The sequence below is a fragment of the Siphateles boraxobius genome, unplaced genomic scaffold, assembly GCF_051911475.1.
Source record: "Siphateles boraxobius isolate OS27281-9 unplaced genomic scaffold, OSU_SipBor_1 17, whole genome shotgun sequence".
NCBI classification, from domain to species: Eukaryota; Metazoa; Chordata; class Actinopteri; order Cypriniformes; family Leuciscidae; genus Siphateles; species Siphateles boraxobius.
In genome coordinates, this window is record NW_027508777.1 from 4,235,940 (window position 1) to 4,252,951 (window position 17,012).

The 17,012-nt window shown below is 47.2% G+C and overlaps 1 protein-coding gene and 1 long non-coding RNA gene across 6 annotated transcripts in view; one reads left to right on the top strand and one right to left on the bottom strand.

Annotated features, from left to right (window-relative positions):
- Positions 1–1,378, bottom strand: part of LOC143740254 (MSL complex subunit 3-like) — a 272,665-nt gene extending 271,287 nt beyond the window's left edge. For 3 of the 5 annotated variants that reach the window (XM_077232345.1, XM_077232343.1, XM_077232342.1), the window contains exons 1-3: positions 1,129–1,363; positions 316–398; positions 50–145 (exon numbers count right to left, since the gene is read on the bottom strand). In XM_077232345.1, the coding sequence (XP_077088460.1) occupies positions 50–145; positions 316–398; positions 1,129–1,227 (278 nt within the window). In that variant the 5' untranslated portion in view covers positions 1,228–1,363. Of the gene's footprint in view, positions 1–49; positions 146–315; positions 399–479; positions 557–1,128 lie in introns of those variants that run through there. The other 2 variants (XM_077232341.1, XM_077232344.1) reach the window with 2 other exon arrangements.
- Positions 1,379–10,364: 8,986 nt separating this feature from the next.
- LOC143740138 (uncharacterized) lies at positions 10,365–11,225 on the top strand. The gene is made up of 3 exons (XR_013204761.1): positions 10,365–10,504; positions 10,601–10,674; positions 11,079–11,225. It is a non-coding gene; the product is annotated as an uncharacterized LOC143740138 (long non-coding RNA).
- Positions 11,226–17,012: the final 5,787 nt, after the last annotated feature.

Genomic DNA, 17,012 nt, shown 5'->3' on the forward strand with positions numbered 1-17,012 from the left:
TTTTACATAACTGAACAATACGAACAAGCAGCGGCTCATTGAAACTCACATGCGAGCCAAAGCTTTGCGTGCCAGTTTACGTTGTAATTTGCGATTATTATCTGAATCTCTGAGCACATGATCCTCTGCAGCCCAGCGATCCCAACTGCAAAACAGCAAAACAACAAATGCTTCAGTATACGAATTCTCCGCATTGACATTGAAAGTGGCTAACATTAGCAATTTTATTTACTTCAGCGATATCAATATGTGTACCGCTAAAGTGTCAAATAATTATTAACACAAATGTTAAAAGCCAAAAATGCGACCACTTACCTTCTGTTCCAACCACTAAAATGAATCAGATACTTTGGGACCCTTTTTCCCTTGTCATCTTTTACTGTTGCTATGTCAACAACCTGAAATGCAAACGCAAACACAAATTGAAATTTAATACTCACACACGATAGAATCTTGAATCGGATATATATACATCTTACATTTTCTGGTTAGTGAGGATTCATCCTGTGCCCTTCCCCCAGTTTGCCACCGCAGCCGCAGCAGGCAGCAGCGTGTGCGGCGCATAATGCTGACGTCACAACTGTTGCTAAGTTGGCGGAGTTTAATTGTGTGCACGCATTTTTATTTCAGTTGATATTAGGGGTTACTAGCGTAACGCAGATACTTTAAATGTAGTTCATTTTATTGAAATGTTTTGCTTGATCTGGCATGATAAAGAGAATGGTGAGGCCTCGCAGGGCGGGTGCAGCGCTAGCTAATTCAACGAGCTAACGTGCTATAACTTTTCCTGTTTCTTAACCACGCAACGCCATGGACTTTTAATATTATAAATCCGTTTAGCGCACACTATGATCGATATATATATATATATATATATATATATATATATATATATATATATATATATATATATATATATCAGATGTTATTAAAGTTTATTATATGGCTGATACTTAGAAACTGTAATAGCAAACCGCTCCAGTTTCACGACTGTGCTGAAAAAGGAATTTGAGGAAATGTGGGGGGGAAAAGGAATATCCATACATGCGTGAAGGCAACCTGTATTGCCTGCAACACACCAAAACAAGCTGTTAAAAGGCAAATGTGCAGCAACATGATCTTATTTACCTTTGCATCGTAGAGCACCTTGGCCTTGGATGGGTCAGGTTCAAAACAGAGAACTTTTTCTCCTTTATGGAATTTAAATTTCATTCCCCAAGAGTTCATTTGTTCATCGTGGCGAACAAGAGAATACTATGAAGCCCCTCTCATTAACCCGTTGCATACCTCGTTGAGGAAGATAGAGCTGTGCGCAAAAAAAAAAAAAAACTCAAATGACGTTTATTTATGTTCACGCTCAGATGGGAAGTCCCTATTTAAAAGCTCCGAAATATTTATGACTAGGAGGCCGGTTGCATAAACATGGCATTAAAGATTATGTTAATACCAAGTTCAAGTAGCCTATGACCGACTAGTAGTTAGTCAGGGGCAGTCAGTCTTACTTTTCGGTAACAAATTAACCAATCTACGTTTTTATGTAACTGGTTTAAAAAAAAGCTAAGCTTTTATTTTATTTTATTTGATTTCTACTTGTGGTGTTTTTGGGCATAATAAAATAGATTCGCAAGGGTGTAACTTTGGTTTGAGAAGTGGGGGGGGGGGACTTTATTTGGGGGGGAATTTTTTTTTTTTTTTTTGAATCCCATTTCTTGCATTTAAATACATTTATGGACAATGGTGATACAAAATTTAGGAAATAATTAAGTTGATTATAATGATACATTCTGCCAAAAATAAAAGTAGGCTACTAAACTATGTATAACAAAAAGATTTCTTACTTTTTTATTGTTTAAAATGGGCCGATTGTCAAGACTTGAGAGAATAATTTTATACGTCAAAAATGTTCACCATTAATGTTTTGTGTGTAAATAAAATTGAAATTATAACTTTAAATAAATAACTTTAAACAATCCTCACATAAACCCATAATAAATGTCTTATTTACCTGTGCCTTTCCTGTCTAACAGGTACGAAATATACAGAAATTTAATAAGGTTATCAAATAGTCTGCACTGCATACATTATAAATTAAATATAGATTAATCTTTATTAAAGCTACAAACGTTCTTTAGTCGAGAGCAGTGAGTAATTTGCTCTGTTCCCCTTTGTTCTTTGGTTAACTTTACTGACAGTCAGAATTGTCTGTTGTCCCTTTAAGAACTATCGCTGATGACAGAATCTTACTCATTTAATTTTCTCATTTACTCTTTACTTTTATTTAAGATTGCATTTAACTAATTTAAGACTGTTCTTGTGAGGATACAATTGACCTTTCGCCGGCCCCTCCCCCAAAACGGCCATTGACCAATCACACATCATAGCAACCGTTACTATGTGAGCAGGTCCGTCAAACATTGACTCCAAGCAAGATGGTGAAGCGGTGCCCACGGCGTTTGTAAATCGGACACTAGATACCCCGAGAGATTGTCTGGAGGAGTTGTGTTCTATCCGTTTCCAAAGCCGAAAACACAACGTGAGCGGTGCCTACAATGGACAAAAACGACTCGGTTACTAACGTAACCTCGGTTCCCTGAGAGGAGGGAACGAGTATTGCGTAATGCTTACGCTATGGGAAAACTCCTTTTCTCGAGAAATATTGAAGTCTTTATGTAAAATGCATTGCAGCTGCACAGCATACAGCAATGAGCGAGGCAGCTCGGTCATTGGCTGTGCTGCGGCAACTTGCACGAACCAATAACGGGGCGACTCTGAACCCACTTCCAATGAGCGTGCTTCGCGTCCACGCGCGTCAGAGCCCGCCAAGATGGGCGTGGCCAAGGGCTATATATTGGGCGCCCCGTCGTCTGAGTTCTTTAGGTTCAATTGACTGAAGCAAATTGACCAAGCACAAGCACGGCAGATTACGCAATACTCGTTCCCTCCTCTCAGGGAACCGAGGTTACGTTAGTAACCGAGTCGTTCCCTTTCGAGAGGTCTCTCCTATTGCGTAATGCTTACGCTATGGGAACGCCATGTAAAACGCCGTGCGTGCTGACTTCGCTTCTATTAAGCCGGAGGCCGGTGCCTGAGCTTTGAGCGAAGTAATTATCCAACGAGCCAGCCGAAGGCGGGCTTTATAAAGGGACAACGTGGAACGGCCCAAAGGGCGTCCAAAGACACACACAAGCACATTTTTATGTACTGTCATGTATGAAAAATCCTCCACATCAGATGCAAAGATGTGATTCTATGAGGGAGGAGACAATGCTCAGCATGTACACACCCCAGCCTATGCATAGTTAGACCGACAGTATGTTAGAGTGCAATGAGGGGACCTGTAGGTTATAAAACCTGATAAATGTGGACGGTGAGGCCCAGCCTGCAGCCGCACAAATATCTTGAATGGGTATCCCACTCGACCACGCCCACGAGGAGGCCATGCCTCTCGTAGAGTGAGCTCTGATGCCCAAGGGGCACTGAAGGCCCTTGGCTTCATAAGCCAGCGCTATAGCATCAACTATCCAGCGCAATATTCTTTGCTTTGACACAGCCAGACCCTTAGTGCGGCCGCCAAAGCATACGAACAACTGCTCTGTCTGTCTGAACAGGGCAGAACGTTCCAAATATACTCTGAGTACCCTGACCGGGCAGAGTAAATTAGCGTCACTTTCGTCTGCTGGGGACGATAGCGTGGCCAAAGATATCACCTGTGCTCTGAAAGGAGTAGAGAGCACTTTAGGAATATACCCGTGTCTTGGCCTGAGGACAACCCTGTTGTCATTAGGTCCGAACTCCAGGCAGGTAGCGCTTGATGACAGCGCGTGTAGGTCGCCCACTCTCATGACCGAGGCGAGAGCCAGCAAGAGAGCAGTTTTGAGCGAGAGCTGTTTAAGGTGCACAGTTCGGAGGGGTTCGAACGGGGCACGCTTAAGTGCGTCCAGGACCATGGCCAGGTCCCAAATCGGCACCGAGGCGGGGCGTGGGGGATTTATCATCCTGGCGCCCCTCAGGAAACGAACAACTAGGTAGTTTTTCCCTAGTGTGCGTCCTTCGACCGGTTCATGTGATGCCGCTATGGCAGCCACATATACTTTGAGCGTGGAGGGGGTGCGGCCTGCCTCCAACAGCTCTTGTAAGAAAACGAGCACACTCGGTACTTCGCATGTCTCAGGATTCAGGTTCCTGGACTTGCACCAGTCACTGAACACCCTCCATTTCTGGGCATATAAGCGCCTCGTAGAGGGCGCTCGCGCCTCAGTGATGGTTCTCAACACTCCACTGGGGAGGTCCCCGGGAATCCGTTGAGGGGCCACGCATGGAGGGCCCACAGATCGGGGCGGGGATGGAGGATCGTCCCGTTGGCCTGCCTGAGGAGATCTAGCCTCAGTGGAATCGGCCATGGGGCAGATTGTATCATCTGCATCAGTTCTGGAAACCACGTCTGGTTTTTCCAGAGTGGGGCTACCAGGAGCACTGCACATTTCTCCTCCCTGATCCGACTGATGACCTGAGGTAGCATCGCAACTGGAGGGAAGGCATACAGCGGGCGGCTCGGCCAGACTTGGGCGAGCGCGTCCGTGCTCTTTGAAAAGAAGAGAGGGCAGTGTGTATTTTCCTTGGAGGCAAAGATGTCGACCTCTGCTCTGCCAAAGGTTTGCCATAACCACTGAATCGTCAGGGGGTGGAGAGACCATTCTCCTGGGAGAACTTTGTCTCTGGACAGCATGTCCGCTCCCTGGTTCAGAACACCTGGCACATGCGCTGCTCTCAGCGAGCGCAGGTTGCGCTGGGACCATAGGAGGAGCTCCCTGGCCATCGAGTGCAGGGAGCTCGATCTGAGTCCACCCTGACGATTTATATGCGAGACTACCGTCATGTTGTCCGTTCGGACTAGGACGTGCTCGTCCTTCAGGTACGGGAGCAGGGCTCTGAGAGCCAAAGCGACCACTTTCAATTCCAGACAGTTTATATGTAGGCGCTTCTCCGGGTTTGACCACAAGCCGGAGACAGGCCTGCCCTCGTAAAGGGCCCCCAACCTATTTTGGAGGCATCTGTCGTGATCATTTTTCTCCTTGTGTTTACACCCAAACTCACGCCGGACTGATACCAGTCGACAGCTTTCCAGGGCGTCAGGGCTTTTATGCAGCCGTGATTTGCTCTGATTAAAAAGTGGCCCGAGCGCCACGCGTGGGTGGGGACACGGCTTTTGAGCCAGCGTTGGAGAGGACGCATGTGCAACAATCCTAGCTGGAGTACAGCTGATGCTGAGGCCATGAGACCGAGCATCCTCTGAAACCGCTTGACGGGGGCGCGCACGCCCGCTCTGAACGATGTTGCAAGGCGCCGGATAGTGAGCGCGCGCTCTGATGAGAGGCGCGCCGTCATCTGCACTGAGTCTAGCACTATTCCCAGAAAAGAAATATTCTGGCTGGGGGATAGCATGCTCTTTGCAAAATTGATTTTTAGACCTAGGCACTCTAGATGACTGATAATCCAAGACCTGTGTGTCACTAACTGGCTCTCTGATTGTGCTAGTATTAGCCAATCGTCGAGATAATGTGTACTGGTATGACTGTCCCTCGAAAGCGAATCTCAGAAATGGCCTGTGATGAGGCGCTATTGGAATGTGAAAGTAAGCGTCTTTCAGATCCACTGACAGAAACCGGGCGAACTTGCGCGAGGATGTGCTTGGTAGTTATCATTCTGAACGAACGAATCATTAAAGCTTTGTTCAGATGTCTGAGATCTAGAATGGGGCGGAGACCGCCATCCTTTTTCGGGACGAGAAAATAGCGGCTGTAAAAACCTGCCTCGCTCATAGAGGGGGGGACTGTTTCTATAGCGCCTTTCTCTATCAGTTTGAGCATCTCGGTGCGTAGAACATGTGAAACATCTTTTCTCACTTTCGTCTCTACCACCGCTGTGAAGCGGGGCGGTCTGCGAGCGAATTGAAGCGAGTAACCGTGTTTTATTATGTTCAAAACCCATTTCGGCATGTCGGGGATATTTTCCCAAGCTTTCGCTCGCACAGATGTGGGCTGAATGTTGGCCGGGGGCGTGTCGTAGTGACGTATGGCTCCCGCCAGCGAATCGTTCTGTGTTAACACCGAGCTTACAGCTCTCAGCGGCGCGGACGCGCGCTGAGCAGCTCTGCTGAATGCCGAGTGCAGGGGTGCGTGTGAGATTACAGGCATGCTCGCTGTAATGCTCACAGAGTGAGATGGGGAAATGTTTAACACTGTGTGTATAGTGCTTATGGGTGGGGGTGCATAGACTGTGGTAGGCACGCGCGCCACTTTCATAAAACTTCCCGCTCGTGGCGGGAGGTTTTTGGCCATATAAACAGTGTTTGTGAGTTGGGGTGCGTGCATAACAGCGGGCACACGCGCTACTCTTATACAACTTCCCGCTTTTACTGGGGAAGTGTTTATAACTGTGGGAACACTGCTTGTGTGTAGTGGTGCATACGTAACAGTTTGCACACAATCTACATTTATGGGGCGTCCAGCCTGAGCTGGGAAAACACTTGGCACTGCGTTGACAGTTTTGATATGTGGGAATGCGCACTTTGGTGTGGACACGTGACCCTTTAATGACACAGGCAGAAAATAGCTCTTTATGTGATTTCTGTGTGTCGCCGTAAAAACCTTACGGGCTTCGGTGAAGCGCTCGGCGAACTCCTTCACCGCTGGTCCAAACAGGCCGTCTTGGGAGATAGGCGCGTCGAGGAAAGACGCCTTATCTGCATCCTTCATATCTGTTAGCGTCAGCCACAGATGGCGCTCAAGGACAGTCAGGTTAGCCATAGCACGGCCGATGGATTGGGCGGTGGCTTTTGTGGCTCACAGCGCTATGTCAGTGGCGCTGCGTAGGTCCTTAAATGCCTCAGGCTCGGGTCCAGACTCGTCCATACTGTGGAGAAGTTTGGCTTGAAACACCTGGAGGACAGCCATAGAGTGAAGCGCTGATGCAGCTTGGCCGGCGGCGGCGTATGCGCGACCGGCGAGAGCTGAAGTGGACCGGCAAGGCTTCGAGGAATGAGAAGCTTTAGCTTTCCATCCAGCGTTGGAGGGTGGACACAGATGATTGGCCACAGCCTCCTCGAGGGGTGGAGTCCCCTCATAGCCTCTTTCTTTCGCGCCGTCCACTGAGGAGAGCGACAAAGAAAAAGAAGGCTTCAGGCGAGCGGAGTGCGGGGCTTTCCACGACTTCGTGAGTTCGTCGTGAACTTCCGGGAAGAAGGGGGAGGGTCTTTGTCGAGGGGCCTGTCGGCGCCCCTGCAGGAACCACTCGTCCAGTCGGCTGCGGGCGGGTTCTTCCGGGGAAGACCAATCGAGCCCGAGGTCTTCCACGGCCTTGGAGAGAATGCGGACGATCTCTGAGTCCATGCTGGAGCCCGCGCTCGTGCCCGCTAATGTCGAAGGCGCGGGGTCGAAGGACGAGCCCGGCCAGTCGTCGGATGCAGCATCACATGAAAAACTGTCATCCTTATCTTCGTCATCCCCTGACGCGCCAAACGAGACGAGCCCCATCGCTCCGCTGGAGGGGTGCTGGTCCGCCTGTGTGAACTGGACTGGCGGCGGGGAGTCTTCGGGTGGCGGTGAAGCACGCGGGGATTGGCCCGGCGTGACATCACTGCAAACCGCGTGCTCCGGCAGCCTCTGTGAGCGGCGTTTTTTCTTTCGCGGCTCGACCAGAGGAGATGGCAGCACGGAAGAGGTGGGCTCTTTCGCGGTGAAAATGGCGAAGCGAGCGCGCAGCTCGGTGAGACCCAGGGCGTCACACTCGGGACATCCACCTCGAGTAAGGGCAGCCTCTGCGTGGTCCGGTCCCAGGCAGCGGGCGCAAATGATGTGACGATCCCCGTCTTGAAGAGGGCCTCGACACGAAGCACAGGAAGGCATTTGACGCCTTGAAAAATTGCTCTTTTAGAAAAAGTGTCGCGGGGGCGAACACTGAAAGCTTTGAAAGGATATAGCGATGATGCGCGCCGGATGGCTTAGCAGAAGGGCGATCGAAGGCGGCTGAAGGCGCCGGCGTCCTCGAAGCAGTCCTGCTGTAGGCTTGTCGACGGCGGCGGCGGCGGCGAAAAGACTCCAACAAATCCGGAGGATCAGCGAAGAGAAGGTTCTTTGCTGAAGGAGATTAAATCTAAAGAACTCAGACGACGGGGCGCCCAATATATAGCCCTTGGCCACGCCCATCTTGGCGGGCTCTGAAGCGCGTGGACGCGAAGTACGCTCATTGGAAGCGGGTTCAGAGTCGCCCCGTCATTGGTTCGTGCAAGTTGCCGCAGCACAGCCAATGACCGAGCTGCCTCGCTCATTGCTGTATGCTGTGCAGCTGCAATGCGTTTTACATAAAGACTTCAATATTTCTCGAGAAAAGGAGTTTTCCCATAGCGTAAGCATTACGCAATAGGAGAGACCTCTCGAAAGGGAACAGTGTGGACGGCCCCACTCCCAGTTAAATGTGTCGAACATGGTTAACTCGCGTGCAGCGTGCGTGAGACTGACACTGAGATTAGTCAAAGAAACATGGAGAAAGCAGATCAAGAGGATCCACAAAGGAATTACGTTTTCTAAAGGTTTGTTGTTAACATGATATTTTCGGGGGGAAATGAGCAACAGTCACTAGCAGTGCAGCACCTGTAGGCTAACGTTACAGTTTAGAGGAGTGCAGGTTCGCAACGGGGAAAGCATGAAGCTTGCTTGACAACATCAGTTCATATATCAATATCGTAACGAATAGAAATAACCTTAAATAATGTATGATTATCTGCATCTTTCTGTCTCTTATGTATAGTTACTTTATAAACACGAAAATCGCATTCAGCATGACACGCAAGCGGTTGCCGTGGTAATGAACAACCTGCTCGTTAAAGAGAATGTATAATCCTGTATCGGAGGCAAAATTACTAAATATGCAGCGTGAGTTATATATTTCTAACTCCAAACAATTGGCCACTGAACCAGCTTATAAAATCTTCTTCAAGGATGTGCTGGTTGCATTTGAGGTACAGGTCATATGGTTTCTCAGATTTCGCTTGAGACAGTATAAGCATTAGCCTCGATAGTAGTCGTGTCTCCTTCATTGCGTATTTTATATTTTGAATATATCCCTCCACTGCATACTGTAACCCCTTTTGCCTCGATCTGGAGGATATCGCGGAGGTATTGATCCAAAAAAGGTCACTGACACGCACGGGTACCTCTTCCCGTCATGGCAATCTGTCCCGCTGGTCGTGTTTGACCATTTGTTTGTCGGTCGTAGCAAAAGTAACTAAGGGGGGCGGGGCTCGGCGAAAGCCTTATTGGCAAAACGGAAATTTTGGCATAAATGTGTGTGTTATTATTCAAGCGCGAAAGAGAACTGGATTCTGTCTGTGAATGTCCTGACGCACAAGCACACAACGCACAGACAGCGCGCCAGAATCCAGTTCTCTTTCGCGCTTGATTAAGTGCGATACCTGCTCATTAGAACTTTCAGTGAGCTATTTTTAGAGTGTGGACTATGTGGACGCAACGTACCTGGACGCGGACGCGCGCATTGGCACAGGCTATCTCCTGCTCCTCCGTGGCGATGACGGCGTGCGGTTAAAAAAATCATAATAAACAAACTTGAAAGTGGGGGGGACACAAACGGGATTTTGAAAATCCCGTTTGTGCCCATAGGAAATTACGCCCGTGGGCTGGACAATTTATTATTTTTCTGTGTATTTTAATTCCAGAAAAATATTTGAAGAATTTAGCATTGCAACGTCATGAAAAGCAAAATAAATTAATATGCTTTATCTGCTGCATTCAAGTTCACTAGGCTTGTTTGAGATGAGCAAAATCTGCACAGAACCGATCATAGACATCATATAGAGACTAGATGCCCTATTGGCCGCTGTGGTGCAAGAAATGCGGCCGCCATCTTGAACCGGTCAAACTCCTATTTGCGTTGCATAGCAGCAGTAGATGCCAGAGCACTGTGCAGCATATTCCTGCTAAAATCGGCGGACCATCACTCGGGGATTACTTTACACAAGTAAGATTTAACATTTAACATTACCGTACTATTAGTTGTATTTTGTGAACAAAATATTCAATGTGTCCTGTATCGTAGCTACGTGTATGACCTTTGCAGCAAAAAAAACCTGTGTGAAAATCAGTTCGGTATTCAGTGTGTGGGAGGAGACTGGCCAGCAATCAGTTTCAGGTGCAGGTGGTTAGTTCTATCATTAGGACCGCATAAAGGGTTCTTACAGCAACAGGTGGTGATTGTTCTGGCGTGTGTTTGTTGCGCTCAACGTGCAGTCTCTGTACCCTTTCATATAGGTAGGTTTTGTTTGTGTGGAATGATTGCACCTCAACGGCGCAATCCCATCTTTCTGTTATGTTTTTCTTTTAGGCTGATTATTTAAGAGGGTTTATTCTCTGTCTGGGAAGCGAGGCAGACAAACATTTATTGCTGCGGTACCTTCAATGGGCTGACGGCCGTGTTGGAATGCTGAATACTGGTAAACGCAGTATACACTAAGACCGATCGTTTGTGAGTTTGATGCAATTAACAGACTAATGTAGTTGATGTAGTAATCTCTTCTCTTGTTTTATAGTACCCTTTATCAATCAGGTTTGGGGATTGAGAGCTGAGATTGGGTAACTGTGTTGCAGCTGTACTTTCGCTAAAGTAGGCTATGTTTTGTTTGATTGTTTTATATTGTGGGCTGCATTGATGTGTACTAACATGCATGTGTCCTTTATTGTTAAAGGGGCAGACCAGCCACTGTTTCTTGTATATTTTAGATTTATATTGTGTTTGTTGTTGTTATTCGAGATTGATTTTGATCTTAAAAATTGTTTTTCTTTGTTTCCTGGTACTGCTCTCCTCTTTTTGTATGTTCCAGTGCTCAAAGACTTTTGTACAGGGCCGGGCCTGCATCTACACTAAAGCCTCCTTCGGTGTGATTTGGGTGGTGTGACACTGCTGTGTGGTGTGTACTTGAGGTTGGCACTGAAATAGTGACTTAAAGGTTACTACTTATTTGCGGTGTATGCTGTGGGGTTTCTTCTGTTTTCTCTTGTCTCTTACAGGTGGTAGGAGGTCCACAAGGGCAGGCCCGCCCCTCTTGCAGTCTTGAGGAGAGCTAATTCTAATTTTTTTGTGACTGTTATTATCAACACGTTTTAACATTTGATGGTTTTATTGGAACAATAAAATTGTTATATTTTTATAAACTACATCTGTTGTCCAAATCCATATTGTGACCTGTAGAGGGCTCCTCCTGCCTTAAGTAAGGAGGTGGCGTAGTCAGTTTATGGTTCCTACACTACATTTTTGGCGTAAGTCGGCAGGGTCTTAATGTAATCTTAACTGTTATTTATTGTATGATTGTTAAAATAGAAACAGTGGCTGGTACGGGATAACAAGAGGAGCGACTGCCCGGAGATGCCCAGTGGGGACCCAGAAGCCAGTGACTACAAATAACTTGCCAATTTTTCTTTTCTTTTTTTCTCTCATTATTTTGTTTATGTTGTACAGTAACTTTGGCTTGCTGCAAATATGAGTTTTGAAGGGGAACAGGAGGAACTTCTTGCTCTACGTGAGGAAGTACAAAGGTTGCGAGTAGCTAATGCACAGGTTCATCAAGGAGGGGGTGCCAGTTCAGCTGCAAGTAGTACCAGTGGACCACCTGAGGTTTTTAATATTGCCTCAAATCCCCCTGGTCAAGCAACACCTGAAAGGTTTGTTTATATTCAGCGGGAGAGGAAGTGTCCTTATTTTTCTGGCTCTAAATCCCAAACCGACTTATCGGTTTATGATTGGATTGAGAATGTTGAAGCATGTCTTAGGGATAGGTGCATTACTAATAGAGAGAAGGCCCTCTTCCTTTATGATCACTTGGAGGGGGAAGCTAAAGCAGAAATTAGATTTCGCTCTTTGACAGATCGGGAAAACCCTGAGATTGTTTTTCAAATTCTAAAAGAATTGTATGGTTCCTCCTCTTCCTTTGTTGGTCTCCAAAAACAGTTCTTTGAAAGAAAACAGAAAGATGGAGAGTCATTAAAAGAGTTTTCTCACTCACTGTGGGCTTTAATGGGGAATATCCAGCGTTCTTATCCAAATAAGCTAATGGATTCAGATACCTTGGTTAGAGACCAATTTGTTGAACACGTGCGTGATGTGGCATTGCGCAGGGAGTTAAAGAGTATCGTGAGACAAAACCCGTTAATTTCATTTTTAGCACTCCAACAGGAGGCTATTAAATGGGCTGAAGAGGGTGAGAAACCTTTTGGACAGGCTCGAGTAGGACTTTACCATCAAGGAGCTGACTGTAATGTTGAGGGGGCCTGTAATTCAATGGAGACTGGGAAGGGGTTTGATTTGGCCGCTCTACAAGAGCAACTTCATAGACAGCAGTTGCAAATTGATAGCATTCTACAAAGTTTAGCTAAAATACAATCTGTCTCGGACCAGTCTGCCTCCCGTCCCCTTAATTCTAATTATCAGTTTACTGCAGAAGGTCTGCCTATTTGTCTGCGCTGCCGTAAACCTGGACACATTCTTCGTCAGTGTCGCCAGGGGCCGAGACCACGACCCACTAGCCCATCTGTTGAGACGAATGTCACCCCGGCTGCTACTGGACATTCAGGTATGGGAGATGGGGGGAAAACAAGCATTAATAATGTCAGTAGCATGCAAAATTCACCACCTCTTATAGGTAAATGTCCAATTGTTGATGTGGTGATGGGCGGGGTAGAAGTGAAATGTCTATTGGATACAGGCTCTATGGTCACCACCATTACGGAGTCATTTTTTAAGAGTCATTTAAACATCTGATCGCCCCTAGACTTCGATCATGTGGGTGGCTTGCCTTGAAGGCAGCTAATGGGCTAGATATCCCTTATGTAGGCTATTTGGAATTGGATGTCGAGGTGTTAGGCAGAAACATTCCAGGCAGGGGGGTTTTAGTGGTGAAAGATCCCTTTGGTGTTTCACAACAAGAGGTAGTACCAGGACTATTGGGAATGAATGTAATTGGAGAATGTTATCGAGAGCTATTTGTACAACAAGGGGAAGTCTTGTTTAGCTCGTTAGATGCTGATCAGGCCAAAGCAGGCTGGGGGAAGGCTTTGCGCCATTGCCATAGATTAGAGGTTTGCCCAGTAAGCAGTGAAGGTAGGGTCCGTGTGCTTGAAAGGGCAGGAGATTTTATACCAGCAGGGTCACTAAAATTTGTAAAAGTTACTTGCCCAAAGGTTCCCTACACCGCCCCAAAACACATGTTGTTAGAGCCAGGGGGCTCAGATCTTGCTTCAGGTTTGTTGCTGTCACCATCCTTAGTGACAGTGGTAAATGGTGTGACTTATGTACCAGTGGTTAATGTAGGAGTCACAGGGGCCACAGTGCATGCAAAACAGGTGTTGGGCAAGTTACATCAGGTTGAGGGAATTGAAGGACAGCAGTTGAATTTTGTTGGGGAGGGTGAAGAGGTTGCGCATGTGACTGTAGTGACTGCCCATACAGTTATGGGATCTCATGTGCCTTTATCGGAGACCATTTCAGCATTACAATGGCCAGGGTTAACATCTGTGGAGAGAAGACAAGTAAAAGAGTTATTGGAGAAGTACCATCAGGTCTTTGCTAAGAGTGAGGGTGACCTAGGGTGTACCGATGAGATTGAACATGAAATTCCACTTACTGATAATACCCCAGTTCGTCAGAGATATAGGAGAATACCTCCTACACAGTGGCAGGCTGTGAAAAATCACATTAAGCTACTTCTGGAAAGTAAGGTAATTAGAGAAAGCAGTAGTCCCTATGCGTCCCCTATTGTGTTGGTACAGAAAAAGAGTGGCGAGCTAAGAATGTGTGTGGACTATCGACAATTGAACGCCAAGACACGGAAGGATGCTTACCCACTTCCCCGTATTGAAGAGTCTTTAGATGCCCTGGCAGGTGCACAGTGGTTTTCTACCCTAGATCTGGCGAGTGGCTATAACCAGGTTCCTGTGGCTGAAAAAGATAAAGCAAAGACTGCCTTCTGCACACCTTTTGGGCTCTTTGAGTTTGAGAGAATGCCATTTGGGTTGTGTAATGCACCAGGGACTTTCCAACGGCTCATGGAAAGAATATTCGGTGACCAGAGCCTGCAGTCTGTCCTTTTGTATCTTGATGACGTTATTGTCTTCTCTTCTTCTGTGGAACAGCATTTGCAGAGATTGGAGGTGGTTCTTAGCCGACTGAAAAAGAAAGGGCTAAAAGCAAAGTTAAGTAAATGCCATTTCTTTAAACAGGAAGTGCAGTACCTGGGGCATCGTGTTTCCAAAGAAGGGGTGGCGACTGATCCAGAAAAAACATCCGCTGTGGCAAATTGGAGGCGGCCTCGTGATGTGACGGAAGTCAGGTCTTTCCTGGGTTTCTGTAGTTACTATCGTCGCTTTGTGAAGGGTTTTGCCCAATTAGCTGCCCCCCTCCATCAACTGGTTGCTGATGTTCTTAGAACTGCAAAGAAAGGCAAGGCTAAACCAGGTACGTTTTTGCCTAACATGTGGACCGATGCGTGTGAGCAAAGTTTCAGAGAATTAAAGAGGACTCTTACATGTGCCCCTATTCTGGCCTTTGCCGACTTTACTAAGCCATTTGTGGTGGAAGTTGATGCGAGTCATCAGGGCTTAGGGGCTGTGCTGTCTCAAGAAAATCAGGGCAGGTTGAAGCCAGTAGCCTATGCCAGCCGGTCGCTACGAAGGTCTGAGAGAAACATGGAGAATTATAGCTCTATGAAATTGGAGCTTTTGGCACTTAAATGGGCTTTATCGGAGAAATTCAGAGAGTACTTGCTGGGAAGTAAATGCACTGTGTATACTGATAATAATCCTCTCAGCCATTTCCAGTCAATTAAGTTGGGTGCCACTGAACAACGATGGGTAGCCCAATTGGCTGCTTTTGATTTTACTGTGCAGTACCGCCCAGGTCGTGTCAATGGCAATGCTGACTCTCTTTCTCGCCAATACAGTGAGCAGGCCAGTGAGGATCGTGGTGACGGATTTGACCCTCATGATCAATGCCTCCTTGATGTAACTCAAAATGCAGGTGCCGATGTGATGTTGCAACAGATTGGGGTGTTTCCCAGTCGTTCCAGAGCTGACTTGGTGGCACTACAAGGTGCAGATTCCCTGTTGAAGTCATTGCTCTCATTCTGGAGGTTGGGGCAATTACCAACTAAAGAACAACGGGTACAACTGTCAAGAGATCTTCAGTGTCTGCTTCGTCAATGGGATCGGATAACTGAGAAAAACGGCCTGTTGTATAGACGGGCAATGACATCTCACGGTGAAGAGTTTTTTTCAGTTACTTTTGCCTTCTTGCCTCCGCCAGGAAGTTCTGTATAACCTTCATGATGGGCATGGGCATCAGGGGGTGCGAAGGACTACTGATCTGATCAGGCAAAGGTGCTATTGGCCTGGAATGGGAGTTGAGATCGAGAAGTACTGCCAGCATTGTCAACGTTGCATACTCTCAAAAGCTGTTCAGCCAGGAGTGAAGACATATCAAGGTGTTCTCCTTGCTAGCCAACCACTGGAGGTTCTTGCAATAGATTTCACTCTTTTGGAACCTGGTACGGATCGGCGAGAAAACGTGTTGGTCATGACTGATGTCTTTTCCAAATATACACAGGCGGTGCCTACTAAAGATCAAAGCGCCATTACCGTAGCCTCTATGGGATTGAAAAATCTAGGACCACAACATACCATCCACAGGGAAATGGGCAGTGTGAGAGATTCAATCGGACTCTTCATGACCTGCTTCGCTCCCTTCCTCCAGAGAAAAAACGGGCGTGGCCTAAGTACATCTCTCAGCTGGTTTGGGCGTATAATACGACAACTCATCGCTCCACTGGCCATTCACCGTATTCTTTAATGTTTGGGGTGTCCCCGCAACTTCCGGTTGATTCCCTTTTGGGGATGGATGTCTCCGAGGCTGACCAGGGAGTAATTAACTCCGGGGAAGAGTGGGTTCAGCACCACCAGGAACGGCTCCAGCTGGCACGTAATTTAGCACGGAAAAATCTTGAAGAAGCAGCAGAATATCGACAACAGCATCACAATAACCAGGTACACGATCTTGGATTAGGGCAACTGATTTATTTAAAAGACCATCGCCATCGAGGCCGTCATAAGATCCAAGATGTGTGGTCACCAGTGCTGTATAAAGTAGTCAATGTGCCAGACAAACCCGGTGCTCCATACACAGTTACATCAGTTGATGGTGCTAGTGATGCACGCAGGATACATAGGATTGAGATGAGGGCAGCTCGGCTTGAAGATCAGCCCTGTGAACCAGTAATACCCCAGCCCTGTCCACAAGCGGGTGCCCAAGAAGCTGGATTGTGTGAAGAGGATTATTCGGTGTGGCCTACTAACGAAAAGTCTATTCTGTCTGTCGACAGCTTTCAAGAAGGGGTATACCATGTGTTAACGCCTGGTAGAGGAATTAGTGTCCAGGAGGCAGATTCCGACGCTCAGGGAAATGTCATTCCAGTCAGTGATGGATTGGAGCAAGAGACATTGCAACCTCATTCCCCTCAAGCCAGTTGTCAGCAGGAGATGCCACAGCCTCAAGAGGAGATGCTGACCCTTCGACGTACTTCAAGGCCAACAGCTGGTCAACATTCAAATCCGTACCATCTGCCTCAATCTGCAGTGACGAGCATTTATGTTGGGGCGGTAGGGGCTGCTGCCTTCACAGGTCTAAACCAAGCTAATCCTTTTAGACCCTGGTTATAAGTTAGTCCTTGTCGTCGAGGCGACGACATCTTTTAGGGGGGGTGAATGTGGGAGGAGACTGGCCAGCAATCAGTTTCAGGTGCAGGTGGTTAGTTCTATCATTAGGACCGCATAAAGGGTTCTTACAGCAACAGGTGGTGATTGTTCTGGCGTGTGTTTGTTGCGCTCAACGTGCAGTCTCTGTACCCTTTCATATAGGTAGGTTTTGTTTGTGTGGAATGATTGCACCTCAACGGCGCA